The sequence below is a fragment of the Anabas testudineus genome, chromosome 9, assembly GCF_900324465.2.
Source record: "Anabas testudineus chromosome 9, fAnaTes1.2, whole genome shotgun sequence".
Lineage (NCBI taxonomy): Eukaryota > Metazoa > Chordata > Actinopteri > Anabantiformes > Anabantidae > Anabas > Anabas testudineus.
The window spans coordinates 15,488,184-15,514,750 of NC_046618.1; the positions used below are offsets into that span (position 1 = coordinate 15,488,184).

The window sequence follows — 26,567 nt, forward strand, 5'->3', positions numbered from 1 at the left end:
GAGGACCTAGAGGAGGGAAAAGAAGCACAGTGGGATGTACAAAGAGATACGCACAACCTCCTCACCAGTTTACACACACATAAAGACTAAATGGCAGGTTGTGCTTTCCAAGTTCAGTGGGTCACAATCGCCACCCTGTGATCCAGCAGGGGCCCCAGTGGCCAGTGTTTATCAGTCCATTTCAGATGAGTTATATTTAGGGCAGCCTGGGCCAGACGCCATTCTCCCTGCTGATTTACTGGGCTGCTGGGAGCGCTGCTCTACCTTATCCGGTTTCCACAGTCAACCCAGCGTAATTTGTCAGGATATGGCTTGCAGAGCTATAAACCTGTGTGTGTGTGTTTGTGTGTGTGTGCGTGTGTGGGTGTGCGTGCGTTTGACATTAAGTTCTGTCAGTAATAGCTCCTGATTTCCTCCCGCTCTTTCTCTCTATTTCAGACACACCCAGGTGTATGCAGGGGTTGCGCACACACACACAGACACCCTCCCTCATATACACACATGGCCGACAAGTCAGATAAGAGCTCCATTTATTCTGAAATACATTGAGCTATTGTGTGATTCTCCAAGGCAGCGAGCAGCGATTCCTCTTAAAGCTGTAGTAAATCATCTCTGACAAAGAGAGACGGCGAAAGACAGGCATTTACACATCCATACATCCCTGGTCTGGACAGTGGGAAGGGTGGAGTTCCTTTGTGTAACATGGCAGTGATGGATCAACATTTTTCTTCTCAGTGCTCTGCTGCTGGTGTCTCTGACGCACAAAACATTTTCTCCTCTAGAAATTCATGTTCTGTCATTGTTTTTTCTGTCGCCCCAGTCTCTGTTTTTTTCTTTGTACTTCTCTTTCTGACACATATATAGAGTGGCAAAAAAAAGTATGTGAACCTTTTAGAATTTCATGGTTTTCTGATTTAATTTGTCATAAAATATGATCTGATCTTAATCTAAGTCGAGAGTATTAACAAATATAATGTGTCAAATGTAATAACACAAAAAAAAATCTAATCTTTTATGTCTTTTATTGAGAACAACCATAGTAGTACTATGTGATTATGTTAAAACCTAGGAATAATGACACAAAGCTAATTGGAGTCAGGTGTTAGCATACCTGGAAGAAAATAATTCTCCGCACAAGAAGAATATGCTTATGTGAGCCACGCCTCGACAAAAGGTCATTTAAGAGTATCTACGATCAAGAATTGTTGATTTAGATAAAGCTGAAAAGCGTTACTAGGTGATTTCAAATACTTCACTAGTCTATAGTTAGTCCAACAATCTACAAATACTCACTTTGGGTCTGTGGCTACCCTACCAGTGAAAATGACCCCAAGAGCACAACAAACACTCATCAGTGAGGTAAAGAAGCAACTGCGAGTGACAGCCAAAGATTTGAAGGCAACACTGGAACTTTCAACATCTGTGTTCATGAGTCTACAGTACATTGAACAACAACAACAACATTGAACAAGCAGGGTGACTATGGCAGACATCACACGAAGGCAGCCGCTGCTTACTAAAAAAGAACATTGCTGCACACCTAAAGTTTGCCAAAGAGCACATTGGTGCTTGGCAAAATGTTTTGTGTCCTGATGAAACTATATTGAACTATTCGGAAAGAACACACAGCACTACATCTGGTGTAAAAAGGGCACTGCATGTCATTATGAAAACATCATCCCAACCGTAAAGTATGGTGGAGGAAACATCATGATTTGGTTCTGCTATGCAGTGATTGGGGGAAAGATGAATTCCCAAGTGTATAAAAAAATTCTTCAGCATAATGTGAGGTCTGTGCATCAGCTGAAATTCTGTAGAAGTTAGGTGAGGCAACAGGTCAATAAAGGAAAACACCAAAGCAAGTCCACACCAGAATGGTTGTTCACATTAAAAACATGAAAGATCAGATTATTATTTATTATTATTTTAGGTATAATATATTTGTTAATACTATTCACTTAAGATGAAGATCAGATCACATTTTATGACAAATTAATGCAGAAAACTATCAAATGCTAAAAGGTTCACACACTTTTTCTTGCCACTGTAGTTTCCCAGGCATACAGCACATCCTGTCTTTTTAAAAAGAGCCTATTTCATCTTATCAGCAGTAGCAGACACTATGTGCAGGAGACTAGACAGAGTGCAAGTAAGACAATAAAAATTAAAAAGTGGAAAATATTATGCCCATTATGTAAGAGCAACTGAGCTAAATAAGCAATTTCTTCAACATTGAAGGCAAGAAAAAGTATGTGAACCTTCATATGTCTACTGTGAGGCTGAGAATATTGTCTAATAATGTATAGGAACAGAGGATCATTACTGTAACATGTTCTGAAATAAATTTTCCCAAACCAGGTCACTGGTAACTGGATCTTTCTGACACAGCCTTATATGCACGATGAAAGTGAGTGTCCAGTCACATTTACAGAATTCCAGGAAGCTGATGACTTCCTCTCTCAGTCTACTGAGCAAACCAAACATTCCTGTCTATCTCCTGTGCTCAGCTTCTCCCACACCTCCTTACTCTTCGTCGTGTCCTCAACCCCAGTCTACTTCATGTCCGCCTGTTCCTGGTCCCCGGCTCACCATGCCTGGACAAAGACTCAAAGAAAACAAATATTTGACCAACTAGTGACTCACAGCCAGAGCCAATACATGAATCTGTGTGAATAAGAATTTGGGTGTGTGTTTTTGTTCTCTGATTGTGTGTGTGTGTGTATGATTGTCTGGCCCTGTCATGAAGCAGTCCTGTAGACAAGTGCTATCCAGTGATGAAGGGTATATTGATTGGTGGGCCAGGCGCCTGGTGTATCGACTTGGCAGGAGGGTGATCCTTCAAGGCCTTCCTATTGGCACACTGAGTTAATCTGCTCAGCCTAATCAATACCAGCTAACTGAAACTATCATTGCCCAGCATCCCCCATCAGCGCTCTGTTTGTTTGGCTTTTATTGGCTTTATGTGGGTATGTTTGTGTGTTTATACAGTTTGAAGGGATGATTTGTATCTGTGTAACAGGGAAAGTGAAACCCAGAGCATGCCTCTTTTGTTCCTGTAGACGGGGGTGCTTTTTTGTGGAAGTGTTATATGTTCGCTCAGTGAGTCATGGCCAGTAAAGACAGAGCACGGCACTGTGAGGTCATATAAACACTATAGCTTTCTATTATAAATCTGCAGCTTGATTTCCAGCCCGCCTCAGGCAAAGTACAACAACTTGGCAATGTGTTCATCATTGAGAGGACTGACTGGGCGGCTGGATTTAGTGTTGCTGACAGTGTAGTCTTGCTCTGTAGCGAAATGCGGTTTTTCTTGCAACTAAAATGTGAGAGTGGGATGAAATAAAAACTCAAACACCACACCAACCTGTTTTTGCCTCTCCGTCTCATTCTCTGTGCATCTTCCTGTTTACTGTGTGTGCTCCGTAGCATATGCCCGTCTCCTTATCTGACTTATCCCGTGCGTATTTTTGTTTCTCTGCTCAATTTGTCCTTGGGTCCTTGTCCTGCAGACCCAACATGGAGAACACCGGTCAGGTCAGTGAGTCTGGCTCCTCCACGGTTAAACATGCCCTCAACCCTGACAAAACCTTCATGCAAGTCCACTACCTCAAGGTAAGAGACTAAATGTGGTAACGGTACAAGTGGCAGAAAATGGATGGTGGCAGCAGAGAAAGGGTTATAACAAATAAAAATGATAAGGAATTCTATAATGTGATTGGAACAGCACTTGCAATGACTATGCATTATACTGTATGTTGCTGTATGCTCTTTGATGGATCACGTTTTGTTGTTTTCATTTGTCTTGTCCTTTGCACAGGGCTACTTTCTGCTCAGGTTTTTGGCCTGCCAAGTGGGAGAGCAACAATTCATCGACTTCTTCCGATCGTTTGTGAAGAAATACCACGGGCAACTAATTTTGTCTCAGGTGAGGCGGCTGTATAGGAAACACATTTTATTCCTTGATTAACTTAACAGGGAATCTCAGTGTTCACTCGCAGCTACTTCAGAGGCTGTTAATAAAATCTGAGCCTGGATTTGAACAGCTTTAATACTACCAGTCTCCGAGGCGCAATGTTATTTCCATAAATTAATTGGAGGCTGATGTAAGCTTGATTGCCCGAGTGTTACAATAGCTGAAAATGCTCCAGCAGCATTTCAAATTGATGACCTTACATCAGCTCAGCCACATATGTTTATTCTGCTGAGGCCATGAAGCTGAGCGATCACACCTGCGAGTCTGTGTGTATGCGTGCGTGTGTGTGTGTGTGTGTGCGCGTGCGTGGGTTGGTGTGTGTGTGTGTGTGACATGAGAAGAGATGTGTTCCACCTGGCTCCTGTTTCTTCAGTGGCAGGTTGAGTCTTCCCACTAAATAATGGATGTAACATAAACACTGTTTGACCTTGTAGTCCAGGCTTAACATCAGGTATGCCTTTCTCTTTCTTTTCTCCTACCCTCGCAGATCTCCCCAAATGCCTAAATTATCTGTCCTTTTTTTTTTTTTTTTTTTTTTATGGACAGGATTTCCTGCGAATGCTGCTGATTACGTTTCCCGACATGGAGAGGTATGTAAGTGGCTATGAAAAGCGCTTACAGCGTAATTCATGAATAATGAAAAAAATGCCTTGACGCATTAAAACCACTTTGGTTTGGACTTAAGCAGTGGTCGTCTGGTTTCAAGTTCTGGACAAATTAGAGACCTTACTAATCTGTTTTGTTTGAAAATAGCCTGAATAGCTTTTTTTTTTTTTTCTTTTCTTCCTGAACAGATGTGATTTAATGGAACATACATGACTGTGTGTGTTAACTTGGTCCTGCAGTGGACACAGCAACAGCTCCCAATCCTGTTAAGAGAGCAGTCTCATCCACTCTTGTATTAATTGAAGTGTAAAAGGATAACTGCTCCTCCTGCTCTCCTCCTTTCTAATTTTCTCTCTCCCTCTCTGCACTCGCTTAATCATTCAGTTCTCTATTTCTCCTGATTGCCTCATTAACCTCTTCTTCTGCCCGTCCCTCTTTTCCTCCCTGTCTTTCACTTTGCGTCTCCCACACTCAACCTTCCTTTGCTTACCCCTCTCTTAGCCGCTCTTTTTTCACCCTGAATGCTAGTCTTTTGCTTTTTCAACTGGACTACCAGAGATTGATTGAGTTAAACAGGGGGAGTTAGGGACAGTCAATATTTGGATATTAGGATCAGAATAGACACCCTTTCCTGGGCACAGAGGCATATATCCTGTTCATGTCTTAGACTTACCGATCCAAATTTAAGCATTTTAAGACTGAACATTAACACACGTTTTAAAAATCAATGCATTCATTGATTTCTGTTAATAAGAGGTCAATCCTTCCCAGGCAACACAGTCAATCTTTCTGAAAGGCATAGAGTATGTTCTCCTATAGCACTATTAAGATGAATAGCCAGTAAAATCAAATCAGGTTTCCATTCTCACATCAAAAAAAAACTGGTAGGGACATGTCTCATCTGCTCTCGTGAGATGTAAATCTTATTTCTATCTAGTCCTATTATTAAACAGTATTTGACACGTCATGTTGTGTTTTAACTGTATTAATCTTTTGTTTGCCACACAAAAGAACTATGCGCGCATGTAATCCCATGTAATCCTACTTTATGGTGCCTCACTGTTGGTGCGGCAGATGTTTAGTCTTTTTTATATGTCTGTAGTTCAAGTTCACATGGCAAGAGCCGAAATTTCCTTGTAGTGAAGTCACAGATGATGCTGTTAATGTCGAGGTTCTCTGCAAATTGGTGCTTTATTGGGAGTATTCGTTTTTTTCTAGTGCACTGCAGAGTATAAAGAAATTTTTATGAGTTTCAATTTACTAAAGGCCCACTTTCCATCTGCCAAAGTTGTCAGCAAATATACAGTGAAAGGAAATGACACAGTAGGTCTCAGTATTTACTAGTGTGTAGAAGCGTGGAGGACAGATTTGACCTTGCAACAAAATGCCAGTCTCTCTAAACCATTTTTAGCCACACTTGCAGCGAGATGGCACGGCGTTGGTCAGTCTGTTTATTTGTCCCCTGGCAAGCTGATCCAGCGCTTGGTTCCAAAGTGAAATACCTTAACATCTATACCTTAACATGGACATTCAAAATTGAATGCTCAGCCTGTTAGCACGCTAACATTAACCTTCAGCATTGAGAGGTGCACAAAGAACATATTGACGAATATGACAGAAATGTGCAGCCTTTGTATATTTAAAAGTTTGCATACACGCTGTGCTTGTTTAACGTTTTCATTATTCTTTCCAATCCGGTTCTGTCACTGTGTATGGTGCATGTGTAAACCATTCACTTCAGCCCATCCTCCACTACACACACACACACACACACACACACACACACACACACACACACACACACACACACACACTCTTACTTTACATTCATACATATAATTACAACTCATTGTCGGTACATGCCTGTTGTCCTTGTATAAGAAAGAGGGTGTGCCCCTTTTTTGTTTAAGGTGTTGGCCTAAACCTCTAGTCTGCCATGACCCTAACAATATTTTCTCAGAGCCATGTTTTCATAGGGTGTCTTGGGCAATAACAGTCGTCTCTATAATAATAGGAATAATACTAACACTTGTGCCATTGTGTTCCAGAAAAGGCCTCACCCTCAGTGCTATTTATGCTGACTGGCTCGATCGACCCGGAATTCCAAAGGTATGAGGAGGTTTTCTCTCGGTCTGTCTTATTTTCTTTTTGTAATGTGTCAAAATGTAAAATTGAATGATATTGCTTTAGTGTTCAGAAGCATCCCCATTAAAAGCCTGAAGAAACCTGAGGTCTCCTAATTTAACATTTTAATACTGTTAATATTTATCACATTTACCCAGTGTGTTTATATTAAGCAGAGCTTAGTGCCTTACTTTTCACAGGCCTGGTGCTTTTAGCTATAATTACTTTAGTTATGTTCTTCATTGCTCCATTATTTTCCATTAAAGAGTTTTTCCTCTCCACTGTCATGTAGTGATTCCTTCCTAGTTTTTGTTTTGTTTTTGGGTATTAATGCTTAAAGTATCATTACTTGTTAGGATTTTCTTTATACCCGACACATGCATACACAGGCTGATCATCTTGTAGTCTTTCTCTACTCATTAGTCTTGTTTCCAGTCTTGGTTTGAATCGGTCATATCTTTGTCATTTTGAGATGTCCAGTATAGTCCAGTATACTTTAGTCGTCACTGAATTACATTGTGCCTCCCCTTGGTCTTTAAAGGGAGCATGACTTCACTTATGCTTTAATTTGCTCTTGACTCTGTTTTTCTCTCTTGCTGTTCTTTCCATTCAGCTGTAATTTTGTTTTAAATGAAAACTGCAACAATCTGACGTCTTCGTACAAACTGAAGCCTGATTGCCTGGATTTAATAGTCACATGCCAAAAAAACATACAGAGACATGAAGGTTCACATCCTTAGTAATGAATGTTAAAGGATTGTTGATGAAATCTTTAGGTGTGTACACTAAGCATTTACTCTAAAATGAAAGGATCAGCATCGCAGTTGTCTTTGTATTAAACAGCTATATATAGCAGTACAGTGACGTCATCATAATGGAAATTATGCCTCATATTAGAAGTAAATAGCTCTCAGTATATAAATAGTACTAGTAGCCAGTTGGACTTTTTAAACTGCTAGATGAAACTCTCAATTCTCATATATTGAAAGTTGTGTTTAGAAAGCATAGATAGCCCTTTAAAAAAGCTAATTGTGCAGTTTATCACATATAGCTGAATCTTCACCACCGCCTGTGTTACTAGACAGTTAGTGTATTTTGACAAGGTGAGCACAGCTGCTCTGTCTCTGCTGTCTAATCGAGAAACTATACTAGGATTGCAAGGCTACACACACGCACACACACACTCACGCACAATCAATCCACTTTAACAGCTTCTTCAATTCTCCCATCTCCATGGTAACTGATCTTAATTACCACTGTGTGTATGTGCATTTTTTTTGTGTGTGTGTGTGTCTGTTCTTGTGTTGCTGTCTGGGAACCTTCACCTTCTAGATTATGTGATGATGTAACTGGAGCCTTTCAGGGGCCTCTGAGGGTGGGAAGGACAGCGTGCAGGGACTGCTGTTTTCTCACACCTGATTGGGTGGCTGCTGGAGTGTTCTTGCAGAGGCTTTTTCTCGTGTTTGATGTGCCAGTCACCGACTAATACGATCAGCTAAATCGATTGAAACCTTTTACAAATGCAAGTGCTTGTGTATTAGGTACACTAGACACAAACAAATTTTTAAAATCCCCCTCTTTGTCCTCACTGCCTCCCATCCATCACTCGACAATGTGCTTGAATTGGAGAAAGGCAGGAAATAGTTTGGCCTAATAATAAACACTGACATTCACCAATCGTGGAAGAAGACGTAAGGAAGGGGAAGGCCAGAGCCAACCTATTTTGGACCTCAGAGTTTAGATGAGTAAGCGCTCCCTTTGGGATATGATGTATCTGGACTGAGACATTTGTTTAAATAAAGGCCCTTGATTCACCAGTTCTTCTAGCCTGATAACCTCCTAAATCCTCCAGCTTACATGAATGTTTTATGTTTGTCTGCCTTCTACCTGTATCATCAATAACTAACTCAACTTGCCACTAGTATCACAATCTGATATAATGTGGGTGTTTTGCTGTCTACCCAGCAGAAATTGGATTTGGTTTTTCCGCAACGTAGTTAGCCTGAGCAGCTTAAAAAAAAGTTGAATTGGCTGATATGATGGAGAAAGAGTCCCAATTACTGGTGCTCAGACATTCTCCTTTGAAAATGAAGGTTTTGAATCTAGCAGCTCAGCTGTGTTTGTATCATTAAAGAATAAGTGCCACATTATTTAGGATTGTTTATCTGGCATTGTAGCACACAATTGGTATACATGTAACAGGTTTGGCTTCTCTAATAGAAGGGGAAAAATGCCTTTTAAAAGTTAGGTATCCAATAACTATCATTTTGTAAAAACACTCTCAAACTCTGGGATTATCTCAGGTACATATCAAGTAAGTAAAATATACTTGTTTTTGAATTGGGTGAGGATGTGATTGGATATGTGTCCGTCTACAAACAAGAGCTGTAGCTTGTGAACTTCTACAGTCTCCTGCAATCTAATATTGTTTCACTAGAGAGACAGAGGCGGGGGCGCGGGGCGAAGGGTGAGTTTGAGGTAGACAAAAGCCTTGCTATTCAGGGAATGGTAGTGGGGATCTAGGCAGCAAAAGAGCTATGTGTGGTATCCTGTTACACAATGCCAATTTACTGCTTCAACACTCACTACGTTCTATACAGCCCACTCCAACACCTCCCTCTCTCTGTACCTCTCTGTGTCTGTCTCTTTCTCCCTGTCCTTGGCTTCTATACACACACCTTCATGCTATTTCTGCTGGAGTACTTTTGTATAATACACAGAGAAAAGTACTCAGGCGTGCGTTTATAGTATTGAACTTTGTGTGTGGCTATGGTAACGCTAATAGCTCAAATACTCCGTGTGTGTGTGTGTGTGTGTTTGGACGTCTGTCTGAGTGGGAACATCTGTGGAGTGTGTGAATATGATGTGGCACTGCCGCATCTCGCTTGTTTGCGTGTTTGCGGGTATGGTCTGACATTAAAAACACCTTGCTCCTATGCGTTTCTGTCTGTCTCCATATCTTCTCCACCACACACACACACACACACACACACACACCATTCTGATGAGTGATTCACATCACTCGAGCAGTGGCTCTGCTGAAAGCTTTAATAAGGTTAGAGAGTAAGTGCTTTGTGTTTGTGCCTGTACGCGCTGTGTGTAGGTGTGTGTTTGCATGCATGTGCTCCACGTGTGTGTGTGTGTGTGTGTGTGTGTGTGTGTGTGTGTGTGTGTGTGTGTGTGTGTAATGGTGCATGAGTGGATGTGTAGAGGAGTGAGGTGACAGACTGTTCCATGATTGTTTGTAATTCAGGTGATTTCTTGTTCTCCTGCCCCTTTTTTTATTCTCTCTTCTCCTCCGCTCTTTCTCCTCTCTCTCTCATCCACTGCTGTCAAGTCGTGAGTTTCCGTCAGAGGAACAAGTGATCGCACTCCCATCTCCTGCCTCTCCTCCCACCTTTCCTCTCTCCCTCCCTCCCCTTCCTGCTTTGCTAAGGCTCTGTCACTCTCTCTCTCTCTCACTCTCTCACTCTCTCTCTCTGCCTCTGCCTCTGCGAAGCATTCCACTCTGTCCCGATCACTTGCCCCTGGCTCACTGCTTTTCTTTTCTTCTCTGTCGTTCAGTGGCTGTATGAAAGGAGCACCGTGTGGTCACAGGCAAGGCTGGTGGAAGAAGTCAAAGCAGAGGTAAGCACTCCCCTCTCCTTCTCTTTTATCTCTTCCTCTCTCTTTTTCTCGTCTTAAGGGAGTGGCAGACAGACTCGGGGGCAGCTCTCAGATTTGAAATATTGCACCTTAGAGTGCTTGATATGACTGTTATCTGATTCCCATCACTCTCTTTTCCCTCACTCACTTGTACTGCCACTATTTCTCTGTATTGCTCCCTCTATGTTTTTCTGCTTTCTATCTCATTTGTGTGCTATGTTTCACAATGTTTGATACTATCTCTTATCTCTACCTCTCATGCACTCAATCTATCTCTCTTTTGCTCATTTGTTCCCCGTTTCTGACCCCCCCGCCCCCCCACCTCTGTCTGTCTCTAAGTGAAGTGCAGCACACAGCGCTGTGCATCTGTTGCGTGTCATTCTGTGCTACCTATCACATTTCCCATAAAGCTTCTATGTTGTCCTTAATTGTTTTGCCTATATTCTTCAAACCTCCTATTTATTTGTTAGTTTAAATAAATCGAAATCAACAAAATATTTGTTTTATATGATATATCTAGATACTTTTAAAACACAGAATTCTTAAGCGATAGCATCTTAGAAATGACTGATCCAGATTTTATGTCATTTAAGTGGTTGGAAACTTTACTTTTAATATTTCAACACAGTGTTTTTAGTCTGAGATATAAATAAAGTGGAGAAGAGTCACTGAGGCTGGATAGTTAGGCCTTGATAGTGATTGGCTGTTTAATGGAGATCTATGGCGTAGGGAGTCGCTGCACTCCAGGTCACATCAACATACTTTCACTATTACTCTTTTGTCTCCATTTGCCTTGGTTATATAAGGAGCACAAGTGAGCGCTGAAAGGTTGGAATTAATTTGAGTGTGTAAGAGAGAAGGAGTTACAGTATAGACTGATGCAAATTTGTGTGCATGCCAGCGGGCCACTGAGACTGCGCGTATTGTTGTGTGCCTTTCCGCTCGAGAGATGGAAAGTGCGCCTAAAGTATGTTTATATTTACTTTCACGACTGTGACCACTCACTCTCTTTCTTATGCCCTTTCTTTCTCCTCTCTCTCTGCGTGTCATCGTTCCACCTTTATGATCTCCTCTCTATTGTCCCCCTTTTTTCTTTTTCTCCTTCACACTATCTCATCCCTCTTAATGAAAACCTGATACTTTGTTGTCTCTCTCTCTCTCTCTCTCTCTCCCCCTCTCTGCTTCTGTGCTCTCTTCTTTTTCCCGCCTTCCCCACCTCACCCCCCATCCTGCCTCCTGCAGGTTGTAAAATGGATTCTCCTCAGTCAGAGTCATCAAGGGAAGAGCCGAAAGCGGAAGAGAATAGAGCCCAAGGTGAACTACAAAGTGGTAGGAGACTCTCTAGTCTATTACGACTTCTATCTACATTGCCTCTGCTCTCATTTGAACTCCTGGAAATGTCCCTTTCTATTTTAGAAACTTCTTTTTTCCTATTTATCTGGGTTTTTGCTCTCATAAAGTTGCTGCGAGTGTTTTCGTTTGTCTGACAACACAATTATCCCCACTTCTGTTTATGTGTTGTCTCTGTGAGGACGGACTACCCTGTACTTGTTCAAGTCTGTGTTTATGTTGCGTCCTCCACCCACATATTTAACCTTTTAAGAGCTTGTATACATCACATGCCCTCCACCGTTTCTGTGTGGTTTATGGTCGCTGTGTGTGTAGGATGGTGTCTGTGTTTGTCTGAAGGGGGAGGTGGACCCATCTCGCACACTCAGGGTCTGAAGCTGGCCTTGAACCTTTGTTGAATATGTCCTCGTCTTCCTATACTGCCGGACACTTAGCATTGTTTACTGCCAAATAAAAATGCACTGACGAAAACAATGTAAAAATGATGGTTTTGCATGTGTGTGTAATGTTAATTAGGGCTCTCTGGGGACGCCTAATCCCCCCCACCCACTAATTGACACACACACTTGCACACATGCTTGCATCATTAATGAACACACACTGATCTACAAGCCATAGAGGGCCAGATGTCGTTAGCAAGAATAGAACAGCTTTTACATATGACTAACAATGTGCTAGGAGACTGTAGGAAACATTTCTAAAGCCTCTCATCTTTTCGCACGGTACATTTTATGGATCGACATGGGGTATACATGCTTAACATGAAATCTATTTCAGTATTTCAAAAAATCGAACGTTAGAACACAGTTTTTCTGGATTAAATTACATCCATTTCCTGTGTTGTAATTTGGTGCACACAGTGAATGAAATGCCTGTAGAGTCTGCAGCCAGTGCAGCCCCCTTCAACCACCTGATACCCACCGTCTGGCATATTTACAACATACACACACATACACACAAATACACTTACTTCTAAGGGGCAGCAAAAGGGCCTCTTCCTGTGGGGGGAAAGAGAGTGCTGAAATCAGCCTCATGAAAGAATAGCCAATTACAGTCCACTTGGCCATACACAATAGTGAGAAAGAGGAGGGAGGGACCAGTGGACGCACGGATGGAGCAAGGGAGCAAGGGGATGTAGGGGCGGGGGTATGGGAGGTCGGTGTTTGAAGTTACACCATAAAAGCCATCCTGAAAGGAAACACGACGTGACCCCTCCCCCCTTTTCTAACCAGCCCTCTCCCCTGTCTCCCCTGTGGCCCAGCCCTATCCTCTCTCCTGTGCGTCTCCCTCCCCTCCCTTTGTTTCTGTGTACAGAGAGTGCCCCATGGATGGACCAGGTGTATTTTATATTACTCCTTCATGTACTTCAAAAGCCAAACAGCCCAGTGTCTACTCAACCCCTCCTCTCGTCATCTACCTCTTCTCCTCCCTTGCTCTTCCCCTTGTTGCACGGCTATAAATCACTCACCAGACCCGCAAAAGAGAAGAGAAATATGGGTGGGAGGTGATTAAAACACAAGAGACAGGGAGGTAGAAAGGGAAGAATAAGTTGGGATGAATCAGTATCGAGCAAGGAACAGCCCAAGTGAAATATGAAAACCATTTGATGCCAACGTTGAGTATTGTCTATACCCTGTGGTTATCTTCAGCAATTCAAATTGGAAATGGAAACATATAATTAAGCCAGAAATGATGAACTTGGGTGGAAAAAGACAAAGCGAAAGGAAATAGCACGCCAGGAAAAGTGAAAAAAGTAAAAAGTAGAAAAAAGTAAAAGTAGAGCCAAAGTGAAAACAGAAACTGATTAGGAAGGATTTTAGGAGCAAGAGCGAGACGAGCGGCGGGCTAGAGGTTGATGATTGTGAATTCCAGTAAGGTAATGAATCTGTGGATATTTGAAGAGATGAAGATGAGCAGAAGCACGCAAGATATGAAATATTACAGACCTAGTGAAATGATGCAAGAGCAGTCAGGAGGAGTGGAAAGCGATCATAAGGATGGACTGAGGGTGGGAATTAGGCTGAGCTACGTTTGCAGTTAGCACTAACGACTTCAGTAGTGATTAGGGAATACATGCACACAGTCGTAGGAGCCAGACACCCCCTGCAGAGCAGCCCAAGATCTGGTCAGTTTAATAGAGCCAAAGTTTATTACCAACTTCCTCCATTCTTACTTCCTGCATTATGGATATAAGAGCATCTCGAAGTGCACGCCAGACCTTTTGTGTGCACATGAAACTTCTGTGTGTGCACGTGTGCTGAGAGTGCACGTATCCAGTGCGTATGGAGAGGTCTGTAGAGGGATATTAGTCACGCCTGTGTGGTAATGGGCCTCATTTTGCTCTCATTTTCATCTGCGGTCTGCGTAATGAGAGGGTTCGTCTGCCCCTGCTGATCAGGACAGGAAACCCTGTAGGGGAAAAGCTCTGTGAATAGCAGCAGACCTTGGCCAACTTTTCTGGCAACAAAATGTTCCTCCTCTCTCCTGTTTGTAAATCTCATTGTATCTAGGTTTTATATTGATCAGCTGATTCAGATGCGGCAATGCTAAAAAAATAACTAATAATAATTTCACCACTTACACACGCAGGATCGAAATGAACCTGGTAGTGAAAGTTGTTAATCTTAATGAAGTGAATTCCTTCCACACTTAAGGCTTGGAAAGTTTTGTTCTACATTTCTGCGCTGAAATACAATGTATTTGATCCGGTATGACCCATCTCAGTGCCTTCAGTGCAGATGCGATAAGGTTCTGTATATAGAAAGTGTTTGCGTAGCTCTTCCCCTGGATAAACAAATCCGGGAAATGGTGTAATCCTGAATTCTCATCATTCCTGCTGAAATTGTTCTATTTTTACACTGTTTATAACTCTTCAATGCACACTGTTCTCAATCTAAGGCTGCACTATTATTATGAGACCATAATTAGACCAATATGTGATTTAGATTGTAACATTACATTTTTGCTATTTTGATTATTTTGAGCTACGCCTAATGATTTCAACCTGAAACATCTGATTACACTTATTGCACCAACACTGATACTGTACATGAGAAAAGAGACATCTTTCTGACATGGTGACTTCACAGATGGAGCAAAATAGGTGAACAATGAGTCAGCGTCCATCTCAGCGTCACTCTGTCATCCCATTTGCACACACATGGTAATCTGCACCTTCCAGCGTGATGATACAGGCCACTGTGAAAACATCAGGTTCGTGTTTGCTGAAGAAAGGTCAACAACAGCAAGTTTTACAAGAACACTTAACACTGAACTGCTTCTCTTTCAGTCAACAGGTATCCGAATCTGCTCTTACAGCTGTGTGTTAGGTGTGGCTACCCTATGCTACTGTCAAGCTAGAGGCCTCAGAGTTTGTCTAGATATACCACAAGGACACAAATGCCAGCTCTATTTTTAGGACACAATGTCAACCGATGGATAAATGAACTGAGTTTGAGTGGTGACTGACATTCTTGTGTTGTGCTTTAGTGTGATGTTCATGGTTTGGTAACTGGAGTTCCTATGGGAGTGTTAACGGTAGGGGAGGACATGATCAAAAGCGTCATCGCTTGGGTGCGGTTTGCAGGTGGCGTACATTACTCTGCCAGCAGCGGGCTTATCTACAATACGTAGGGTATGGGTGGAAAAAGCAATAAGGAAATAGTTTCTGTCTGTGTTGTCTGGTGGCTCGTCACCGCACTCGGTTATCTCTTTATGAGATGTCAAAAAGAGAGTGAATTGAATCCATGATTTACCAGCATAGACTTAAATGTCCTGTGTGGTCATAAGAAGGTTTTGAGCAGCGAATTGCAATCTAGAGTCTGTTTTTTCCCTCCTCTCACAGGCTACCTCTTCCTCTGTTTGTTTGTTTAGACTTTGATCAGTACCCATGGAATAAGGCATATCCGTTTAGTAATGGTGTTTTTATAGCATTGCTTGTTGTTGTTTTCTTCCATAAGACGTCACTGCTTCTAAGTATACTCAGCCATATTTGGCAATGCTAACTCCACCTCTGTGCAGTGTTGACAAGAACACATCATCACACATCTGGTTTTCCTTCATCTCTGTTTTCGTATCTCAAGTGTACTGTCTCCTAGTTTATACTGCTGTCTCCCATTCCTTCTCCCCTACTCTTTCGCTTGTATGCTTTCTCTTACTCGCTCTGTCTCTCTCTGATTTATTGGCAATGAATCAGGGATGAGGGAGTATGCTGGGGGAGAGATGGGAACATTCAGGGAAATGACTGTTTCCGGCCAGACTTCATCACATCAGGGTTGGAAATGGTCGGAAGAAGTGTGTGTGTGTGTGTGTGTGTGTGTGTGTGTGTGTGTGTGTGTGTGTGTGTCCCTCCGTCATTACACCAACTGGGGATCAGTTAGGAGTTCTTTGGGTTGAGTCCACTTCTGTAAGCCACAACCCTTTAATTGCCTTTAAATGAAAGCTGGACTTGTTTGCACACATACAATATGCAACACATGCAGGGTTAATGGAAAAGAATCCACCCTATTACTTTAATGGAATCTTGAAATATAAGTTTGGCTAGCTTTAAGTTTTCAGAGGAACTTTAAAATATGCTACTACTATATATTGTTCCCTGTTATGGGTTAAATTCATGTTTATTCTGTACTCCTTATCTTGTGAGGGAGAGTTTGAGTGCTTCTGTCGCACCGGGAGCTGTGTTGTCTGAAGTGTCAAGCTGCTGATTAGGGACTTCCATGGCTGACCGGTTTCAGGTGAGAGGTCAAGCAAAAAGAACAATGCCTTGGTTCTGTGAGCTCATTTCTACTCATAGTGTGACATCTGAAGCCAAAGTCATAGGCTGTCAGGCTGATGTTTGATTGCCAGATAAGCAGGTGGACTGTAAAACGTGGCCACGCTGAAAATAGAAGCAAGCTCGAAAAGTGCAGATCGAACGTTACTTTTCAACCTTTTCTTATGATCACAGTACTGAAAGTGTACGATATTTGACATATGAGGAGTTGAGAGAAGGTTTAGTTTGGATAAAAGACAATTTATTGTCTATTTAGTCTGATGCTGACCTGAATGTGTGTCTGACGGATGGGCCACCAAGTGTTTAAACAAGTGTTTTCCAATATAATCACTGTACACAGTGGGTTGTATTAATATAATTCATCTTCTGAATGAACTAGAGAGTTTTGTCATTAGCTGTTGCTCTAAACTATGTCTTCAGTAACACCAGAGACCTTATAACTTTTTTTTTAAAAGAGCAACTGTAGGTCAGGCGTTAGAGTTGCTTCTCCTGTTTACATTTACAGGACAAGATGCTGAACCCCAAGCTGCAAGGCAGCTACACTGCCATCCACGTGTCCTGAAAGTCCCTTGAGGGCTCAGTATAATAGTTAAAAATAAAAACATGAATTCCATGAATGCTGAGTGGATTCACTTTCTGTAATGTGAACAAAGTCAGCTTTAGAAATTGTTATGAAAAGGTTTGTGAACGAGTAATACTGCAGCATAGAGTTGTACAGTGTCTGTTATATGACATAAATGACACAGATTTTAATGGTAATTTAAAGGTGGAGCAGCAATAAGGGCACCGGAGCACACATACTGTGGCTACAGAAGCCAAGCACTAGAGCTAGAGTAAGAAGTCGATCAATAAAAGTATCTTACTGGCTTTGTCTGTTTCTGCAGTACCTGTTGTAAAAAGTGCTGACCAGGAAGGACAGATTGTGTGGGATTCATCGGATCAGGCCGGCAAACATTTGCTGTTTGAGTCACCCTTCCCTCACACTGGCGTCGCATTGATAAGCCGTTGATACGGCACCAGCAGCCAATGAAACTTTTCAGTCTGCTCGTGCGCATGTTTGAGCAAATGTTTGAGTGTGTACCTTGTTGTTTTGTGACAGACCTGTAATAATTCACAAATCCAACAAGCACACGTATACTTATAAAGAGCATGCACACAACAGCTGAGTGTCTCTATGCGCTGGTAGCTGGTAATGCTTCCCACATTTTTATAAGACTCCAGAGTTTAACCTGTAAAACTCAGACAGGCAAAACATACATGACGGGATATTATTAAATAGACCCACACAGTGTCTATAAAAGAAGCGTGTTTTTATTTAACTGATGTCTCATGAGGCTAAGTCCTGTCAGGTTAATCCCATTACAAGATCTACAAATCAGACTATTGTACACTCTATTTTCTAGATCCATAGTTCATGATGCTGATCGAGGGTGTAAACTGTCTTCCAGTCTGGTAGGCAGTAAAAAGCTAGAGAGAAGGAATGAAGTAGAGGTAAATATAAAACAAATTTATCAGCAAATGATAGAAATGAAAAGATTTATGTGTAGAAATGGGAGGAGAGCAGGGAGAGAGGTGATGGCGCCGTTTGTGTTGTGTTAATGAGGGAGAGCAAGATAGAAAGAAAGTGAGAGGAAGAGAGTGCCAGCGTGTATTTGTCTCATTTATCACTCAGCAGCAGTTCTGTTTTCGGGGTCATTTGAAGCTCACAGCCTGTCTCATCTCGTCCGGGGACTCCCTGCAGTCTGCGTGCGTGCATGTGTGTGTATACATATACATATGTGTTTTTGTGAATGGGGGGCTTTTACAGGGGTGTGTAAAGAGTGGGTTGACGACAAGCGATTTCATGGCAGGCATAGCAGCACAGAAATACCACTTAGGGCTTGATGACTCTCTAAGGAACGCGCTTGCAAAGGGCGCACATACAAGGTGAGGCATTGACTGAGGCCACTGCAGTGGGGAGTTTGGAAGGCAGGTCGAGCGGCAGCTACGCAGAGCGAGAGACGTTCCTTGGCTTTTTTTTTTTTTTTACTGAAGTGGTCAAAACGAGCACACACCCTCACACACGCAAACGCACACATACAGATGCATTCTGAATCCCAGAAGCATTCAAGTGTCATTAAAGTGCAGCTGTGTTTGTCTTTCCAGCACACATGGAAAACACATCAGGGACAGAGAGAGAGAGTGAGCACAGCAACTCAATATGGCTGCCACAATATGTGCAATATCAGCACAGCACTTTGTCAGCCACGCAAATATTGTAATGTATTATTAATGTGTTATACACATTCAATGTAATACAGCACAAGAAAAAACGTGAGGAGGTCACGGTGCTAAACCTGGTGACGCTTCAGTGAGATATGTAGCGTGGAGTCATGTTCAGTATTGGTCTGGGCTGTAAAACGGAGCTGGCTTTTTAGTGGAGGGGGGAATGAATCAATGCTTTTCACATAAAACCTGATTTAGGCGTCACCGTGTAGCTTTCATTTGTATAGTACGTAATGTCGTGTGTGTGTGTGTGTGTGTGTGTGTGTGTGTGTGTGTGTCGGTGCGAACATATGAATGCAGCATGCGGAGTGCTAAAACATCTGTCTTTCTTGGTAATGGCTGGGGAGCTAACAGCGCCGTCAGACAGCCCTGATGCAATTAGCTTTGTCATAAACGCGCACGTATATACAAACATATGCGTGTGCACGCGAGGTAATGGCAGCTGTATGCTACTAGGCTCATAGACACAAATTATAGAAGTCCCAGCACATAAAACCAATAACTAAGCATATAGGAGATGTAGTGTAATGGTGCGTTCGAGCTCGTCTTCACAGAGGCTACCATTTCCTCCTACAGTGATACCACAAAGATTAATATATTGTGTTAGAAGTGTTTTTCTGAAATATAATTAAGATTGACCTTTGGGTAACCTACTATTCGGTTTGTCACACACGTGCAAAAAAGGTTGTTGCCAACAGCCGTACTGCAGGCAGCAGCTTCAGCTCCAGACTCCTCACTCTGGGATATCATGTGTTGCTAAGCTGGATGTGGTCTTATCATAAAAAGAGACAAAGGGATTGTCTTCTTAGGGCTTAATGCAAAGGAAACAACAGGTTTTGAATTTCTTTCCGTCTCTTTTTTTTTTTTCCCAGCAGTGTATATCTGTTATGCTCTGACTTCTTCCTTGTTCCTGTGGTGTCATTTCCTAATCTACCTCAATTACAGAGTGTGTGTGTGTGTGTGTGTGTGGCTGTGCATGACTCCACAGCTGTGTGTTGTACGTCTGTCTGTCTGTGCAGCAGATATCTGGGCTCAGTCCATCCCGCATACCTCTGTCAGCTCAGACTGCTTAGACCCAGCCAGTCTGGAGTTCACACAGGAGACAACCTGCATACAGGATATACTCCACACACACACACACACACACGCACAGTTAGAGAAAGACAAAGCAATGCCCTCTTTTTGTGTTATGGTAACTCACAGACATGTATTAACCGCTCACACAGGAGAGTCTCTACCTGAGCGTGACCTTTCCTTTTGATTTCCTTGCCCATGCCTGTGTCTCTCAGTTGTCTCCTCTTCCACTGTTTCTCTCCTTTTGTGTTTGATTCAGACTTTTGGAGTTGTCACCATCTTCCGTTCTCCATGTTTTCCCTCCCACTCTGGCTCCGTAGCTGACTTTCGCAGTGTATCCTCCAGCAGTAGATGTTATCTTTTCACGTTTGAGGTCGTCACCGGTGCATGTTTGCGTTTTACCCCTATTATTGTTGCCATCTAGCTAAACTCAGCTTGAATGGGCAAATCTTAGCTGCCTGTGTGTGTGTGTGTGTGTTCACATATTTGTGTATGTGTGTTTTTGCCTACGGTGTGCTTGCTGACATTTAGAAACCCAACAAAATGGCATGATAAAATTGCCATTCAATTCAATTACATGAGCTGACAAATGTTTTTTTGACCCTTTTTGTGTGTGTGTGTGTGTCTGTGTGTGTGTGTGTGTCTGCCCTTCTGTCTCTGTGCACTATTGACCACAGTTATTATTATAATCAAGAGCAGCACACACCACTGATAAAATGTATTTATCCACCGATCTTTAAAGAAATCGGCAGTGTGGCTGGTAGCCACTGTTGTGTCCCCCCTCCCTCCCCCCCAGGGATAATATTTAACCACGACCCCTTCGGCTGCTCTCACCCTCCCAGTTCAGGCCAGAACAAATTACATGAGGAAATTAAATCCGGGTGTTCTGCTATTTTCAGCTTTAGTCACATTTCATATTTCCGTACCTTATGTGTCCAGAGATCGGGCAGTTGTGTATTTGTGACATAACTGAACGTACTTTTGAGAGTGTGTCTGTGTGTTTGTGTTGAGCATCAGGTCTGAAACTAAATTCCAATACCGTGATGATTTTGGATTAAGATGTCAGTATTACTCTGAGAATTTTGTTCTTGGCAGGAAAAAGGGCAACTGAAGCCGGATGTGTCTTTCAAGTGAACTGTGGAAAAACTGTGAGACTAGTATGACGATTGCAGACATTTGTGTGACTCTTTAGAAATGTTTCACTCAAATGCTTTAAGTCAGTGTAATGTCAGGTGTGTAGATTAAAAAAAAAGTAATTCTCCAGATTTGTCTGTCTCAGTAGTGTTAACTTCTCCAGCCAGTCTGGCTGTTATGATTAAAGTTGGAGATATATAGAATATCGTCAGGTGTTTATCTGTTTGCCTCCACCAGTTTTATATAAAAGGCCTGGACAGTACGCCTCTATCCTCCACAAACCTTTTCTCTTTACCTCTCTCTTTGTCTAAGCTGACACCCAGCTGTTTGGATGTGTCACTGTTGCACAAATGCTACAGATTTTTTCTCTCTCACACACAAACAGCAGCCCTTTTGTTCCAGTTGTTTCAAAGACCTCTGTCTTTCAAAGGCATACGGGTGGTGCAGGGGCAAAACACTCGCCAGCCACTGCTGAGACCTTGGTTCACTCCCCTGTTGTGTCTCCTACTGGTTGGTTAGGAGACTAGTATAGAGGATAGATGGATCTAAGGGGGCTTGTTATACCCTTCCAGTGCAGGTGGCAGGTGAAAAAGACCAACCAGTGTCTGTCTCCAGCTTTTCCAACACAGCTGTAAAAACAATGAAATGACAGGAGTTGTCTAACAAAGGAATTGTGCTTCCCAAAATCAGGGGAAAAAAAGAGTCTTATCTGAGATATGCATATATTTCAGGAATCAGGAATGGAACAACGAATTGTGGGAGGAGGAGAAATGGTAAGAGGGAGGCGAGGGAGGCATCCACTGGAGACAGCGAGATTTGTGGCCTGCGTCAAAGCAAAGTGCCAGAGATTAATTAAACTTCCCCTGTTTCGGAGGTGTGTGCATGTGTGAATGAGTATGACTCACAGCGGTGATGAGTAGGAGAGAAAACATGTTAATTGCCTTGATGGTCAATGCCAAATTGGGAGAAACATAGAATTTTACATTAAACACGCCTTTTCTGTGGGTGCAGAAGGATAAAAACAAAATGTTGACACAGAGAAGAAAACTGATCTGAAGAGCTGCGGAGCACATGCCTCTGTGCTCAAGTGCACGTACGTACATATTTCTTGTGTAGGTGTTTTTCTTTGAGTGTGTGTGTGTGTGTGTTTGTTCGGTTGATTCCCCCCGAGGGCCCACTGCCAGGTCCACTGGGTATGCTTTTTCAGCTTAACCCCTGACTCGCAACCCTGTGATGACCCCATGTTGCTTTTTGATTGGCCTGACGCTGTGAACCTGAAGGTCAAGAGCAAAGATGCAGGGACTAGGGTAACTATTTTAGGCTCCCCCCCTGCTAACAACCAGCAGGTGATTAAACATAAAATGGGCATAGACTGGGTTAAATAGCAGGTATTCATGGGGAAGAACACAAAATGCCATCACATGTGACTAACATGGTAAATATGAGGCACAGAGACTTGTTGTTTGGTTGGCAGTGTATTGTATCTGCTATAATATCTGTTCTCCATTATATTCATAATCATTATGGTGAGCAATCCTGACACTTACGCCTGTTGACGGCGCATGTGTTTTGTGTCAGAAGATACAGTGATGAGACAATTGATCTCAACAGTCATCCGTGATTGCAAGGTCAAGTCTTCCAAAGCTTTGTTGTTGTTTTTTCTTTTCTCTCTTTGTCTTCGGTCCCGCATTGTCAAAAGCTCTTTATACGTTTTGGTACCTGATTAAGCTCAGCACTGATTGCGACAGCCACATGTACACACAAACGCAGACGCACAAACGCGAACACACTTATCCTTCTGTTGCTGTAGATTTGGTGCTTGTTGATTGAAGCGGTTTTTCAAATTGGCAAAACAAAGATTGAATGCTGTTAATGGTTAGTTTGCAGATAGACAGTCGCACCTGTACGGTAGGTCGTCTCCGAGGTCACCAGCCTGTGACCGGCACTATCTGAGAGATCATCACATCAGGGCAGCAGGATTTCGTGTGCGTGTGTTTCCTTCACCCAAAATTGGTTTAGAAAACCAAGGTCCACTTATAATGTAGTTTTAGATCTTCTCCAGCTACACGATTATAGCATCATATGTATCTTTACCTAGTGTGAATTTATTTCTCATTAGCCACTTATCACATTTAGAGCTTTTCTATTTGTAGGGTCCTCTCCTTACTGCTGCACTTCCTATCAAATTCACCCACGCGTACTTTCAGAGCCCACCTCTGCTGTACGAGAGGGGCCTCCTGGTAACATGCGAGTGTGTGATAATTAAATAAAGTCGTCTGTTTCTTTCTGGGGAAGGTCGGAAGTCAAAATTTTCTACATACAGTAGATTCAGATATCATTTGCTGCACTCAGTCCATTCACTGGTTAGGAATACAAAGTGTTTTCCTATGTAAGAGTGGTACAGATGGCGCTGGAATTTCAGCGCTGCATGACCACTTGGCAACGTTTAACATTCCCAAGTTACATTTTCTTTACATCATTTGGTTTTCAATTACTTTTACCTCTCAGTTGCTATTTTACTTCAGACCATCTGCTCTGTTTTGTTGCACATTTTAATTCTGTGCAGCTGTATAAAACAGTTACGACTGGACTAATTAAAAGTGTAAGTATTTGTGATGCTATTTATACAGTTATGGCTGTTGAGAGAACCTTAACAGCTGCTTCGTGTACTTTTTTATCCCCAAGACTCGAGACACTGCAGTCTGAACAGATGAATGTTTGCGTCCCTTAAATCCAGTGTAACTTAAAGACGGACAAAAGGAGATGAGGGATGCAAGGAGGGGCTTTTTATTGGAGGACCCAGACACACAGTTTGGGTCAGTGAAAGGGAGTTGGTATGGAGACTGGGAGCAGACAGTCATGGAGACAGAGGCAGAAGGATAAAGAAAGGGAGGGACCTGGAGAAGAGTGAAACCGTAGTGCCTCGGGCGGCGTGGGACGAGGCCTTTAGCTGCTGGTGCCAGAATGTGTTTTTACGAGCCTGAGGTCAGACTGAAATAAAAGGCAGCCAAGTGGCTGAATGGCATCGCACATACAGGCATGTACACACATGATTCAGTGGCCTCTCAGAAATCACAGTTTGGTTTTTATAATGTCACAGTTCTTCAGTGTCTCCAAGCCCCGTAATGCAGTGTGACTGAACAAGCGGCGCACTCGCCCCAGTGGTACGGACACAGCGAGTAAGAAAAGGAGGAGAGGGCAGGTAAAGGAGGGAAAGAACGCATTAGCAACACCTTTGCATTACTTCTAATGGTGCCAAGGGCATAGAAAGAGGCTCTCTTATTTTCTTTGGACTCATTATACAGATTTTATGGTCAGTTAGTCCAATCATTGACTTTTTCCACAATCCCTTTGGTGACTTTTCACTTATTTCTATCTCCATTGCCCCATCTTCTACCTGGCTTCTTCCCTTATAAACATTTTTTTGCTTTGTTTTTAAATTATTGCCAAAACCATACAGTGGCCTTCACTGCTCTTATTACAATACAAACAGTCCAAATGAGTTTAAGCCATATTACCCTACGTACAGTGAAGTGGTACAAAAGACACTTTTATTTTTTTGTAAATCAATGAACGGAGGAGCAGAAACACGAGTGAGGGCAGAGATGATTCACTATGCACGGGTCATCTGAGATGCCTCTCGCAAAGATGTGACAATAAATGGTGAGTGACCACTTAAAAAAAAAAAAAAAAAGCAAGATAGTAAAAGATGTGAGGATCATGACCCTGTTTAGCTCAGGGAATGTGGGGAATGGATGATGAGAAAGAGAATATGATGAATCAGTCTTGTCGATGCATAAAAGCTCCTGCAAAAGGACACGGACTTGTTCGCCTATGTACTGTACAGAACGCAGTGGTTGGTACTCGGTGCTGTTGCCATGGAAATACTGAACAAGTGATGGATTGTTGGAAAGGGACAGAAAAAGATTTACAGTTTAAAAAAAAAACATTTCATTCATTTCACATTTGACACTGTCCCAGAAAATAAGGGATCTGTCAGAAACTGTTTGTTTGCGAGTTATTTACCCTTTATTACAACCTGATCACTTCAGGGTAGAAGTATCACAGTAAAGCTTCTGTTAATGTTGTGATTGTGCGTGTGTGTGTGTGTGTATGTACACTATCCGTACAAAAGACTTCAATCCATTTTGTGCTGTACTAACATGTTATGCAGTAGCATGACTAATGTTGCTTCGTCTCAGAGTCCTTCACACCCACACATATGTGCTGACACAGTCACACAACGTGTAGCTGCTCCAGCCTTTGGACTGTTTTTCTCCATCACTCTGAAACTCTCGTTGTCTCCAACTCTTCTCACCTGTAACACACACACACATAGTATCTATGCACACACTAAAAATACTTTATTTCCTGTATTGTTTGGGGTGGACATCATATCCTGTGTTTACTAATAGCTTTTTGTCTCACTGAGCTGTCAGTCACTGTGGCAAACGGTCTATATTTGTGCATGCACGCACACGCGTGTGAGTGTGTCATTGTTCGGAGGAGGTTTAGAGGTCAGTGTGTGAAGGGGACATTTCAGCAACATATTTCCCAGAGGTCCTCACAAGGCTCGACTCAATATAAAACTGGCGGAATAAACCCATGTCAGCGGAAGCGTGGTGTGTATTCTGGCAGCTTTGCTTAATATGTAAGGTCCATATGAGCGAGATTACAGGTGGTTTAAGTGTGTGTGTGTGTGTGTGTGTGTGTGTGTGTGTGTGTGATGGGGAGAGAGAGAGACAGAGAAGGAGAAAGACAGCAACTTTGTATTCTGTCTTTTGGACCGTCAGCATTCCTCAGCTTCGATGGACAGTATGGGAATGAAAATATTCTTTCATGTGTCCAGATTCTGTGTGTGTGTGTGTGTGTGTGTGTGTGTGAGGAGATCCTTTCACATGAACTGTTGAGATAGAGAGGGTACGTTTTCCCCTTCAGTGGCAAAGTGCTTTCAACACTGCTCTATTACAGGCTATTGTTAGAGTTATCCATGACCTCGTCATGACACGGGACTGCGTCTGTGTGTGTGTGTGTGTTTGTGTGCCATTCTTCAGGCTCTGCCCAATAAATAAGGCAGTACTCAGCCATGGCGTTCACCTTTTTCCCTATAATTGCTCTTTCTCTCTTACTCAAACTAGCCTGAAACACATTCATACATATCCAACTTAACTTATCAACCTGTAGAGCAGTTACAGGACGCTCTCGTAACTTGATATTTAAAAGTAGAGATGGTAGAAGTACTCAGCCTTTTCTTCAAATCACAGCTGCTTAGTTTTCCAGCAGATCTAATCCCACTTTGATAACATTTATGGCCAGATGTTTCTCTGCCTGTCTATACTCATAACATTACGTTTGTCAAGTGCCTTTGTCTAAATTGACTAAATTGTACAAACGAGTTACAATCAAAAACACACTATACTATCTTGTCTAAGTGCCACAACACTTGGTTCTAAATTCCTCCTGACACAAGTGTCACAAGCTTGTAGGTGCAAGCAGCAAAGATTAAATGTGTTGAAAGTGAGATGAGATGATGTGTCTACGTGGGCTTAAGGAATTCACAGGAAACAACGGTTAGTGGTGGGAATGTTAGTTGGTGTTGATGAAGGTCAGTTCACAATGGAAACG

At 42.4% G+C, this 26,567-nt stretch overlaps 1 protein-coding gene across 7 annotated transcripts in view; it reads left to right on the forward strand.

Moving 5' to 3' along the window:
* The window catches only part of aopep (aminopeptidase O (putative)), a 63,197-nt gene that overhangs the window by 21,233 nt on the left and 15,397 nt on the right, over positions 1–26,567 (forward strand). For 3 of the 7 annotated variants that reach the window (XM_026343393.2, XM_026343394.2, XM_026343399.2), the window contains 6 exons: positions 3,510–3,612; positions 3,818–3,925; positions 4,520–4,563; positions 6,628–6,688; positions 10,268–10,330; positions 11,591–11,677. In XM_026343393.2, coding sequence (XP_026199178.1) covers positions 3,510–3,612; positions 3,818–3,925; positions 4,520–4,563; positions 6,628–6,688; positions 10,268–10,330; positions 11,591–11,677 — 466 coding nt within the window. The other 4 variants (XM_026343395.2, XM_026343397.1, XM_026343396.2 and 1 more) reach the window with 4 other exon arrangements.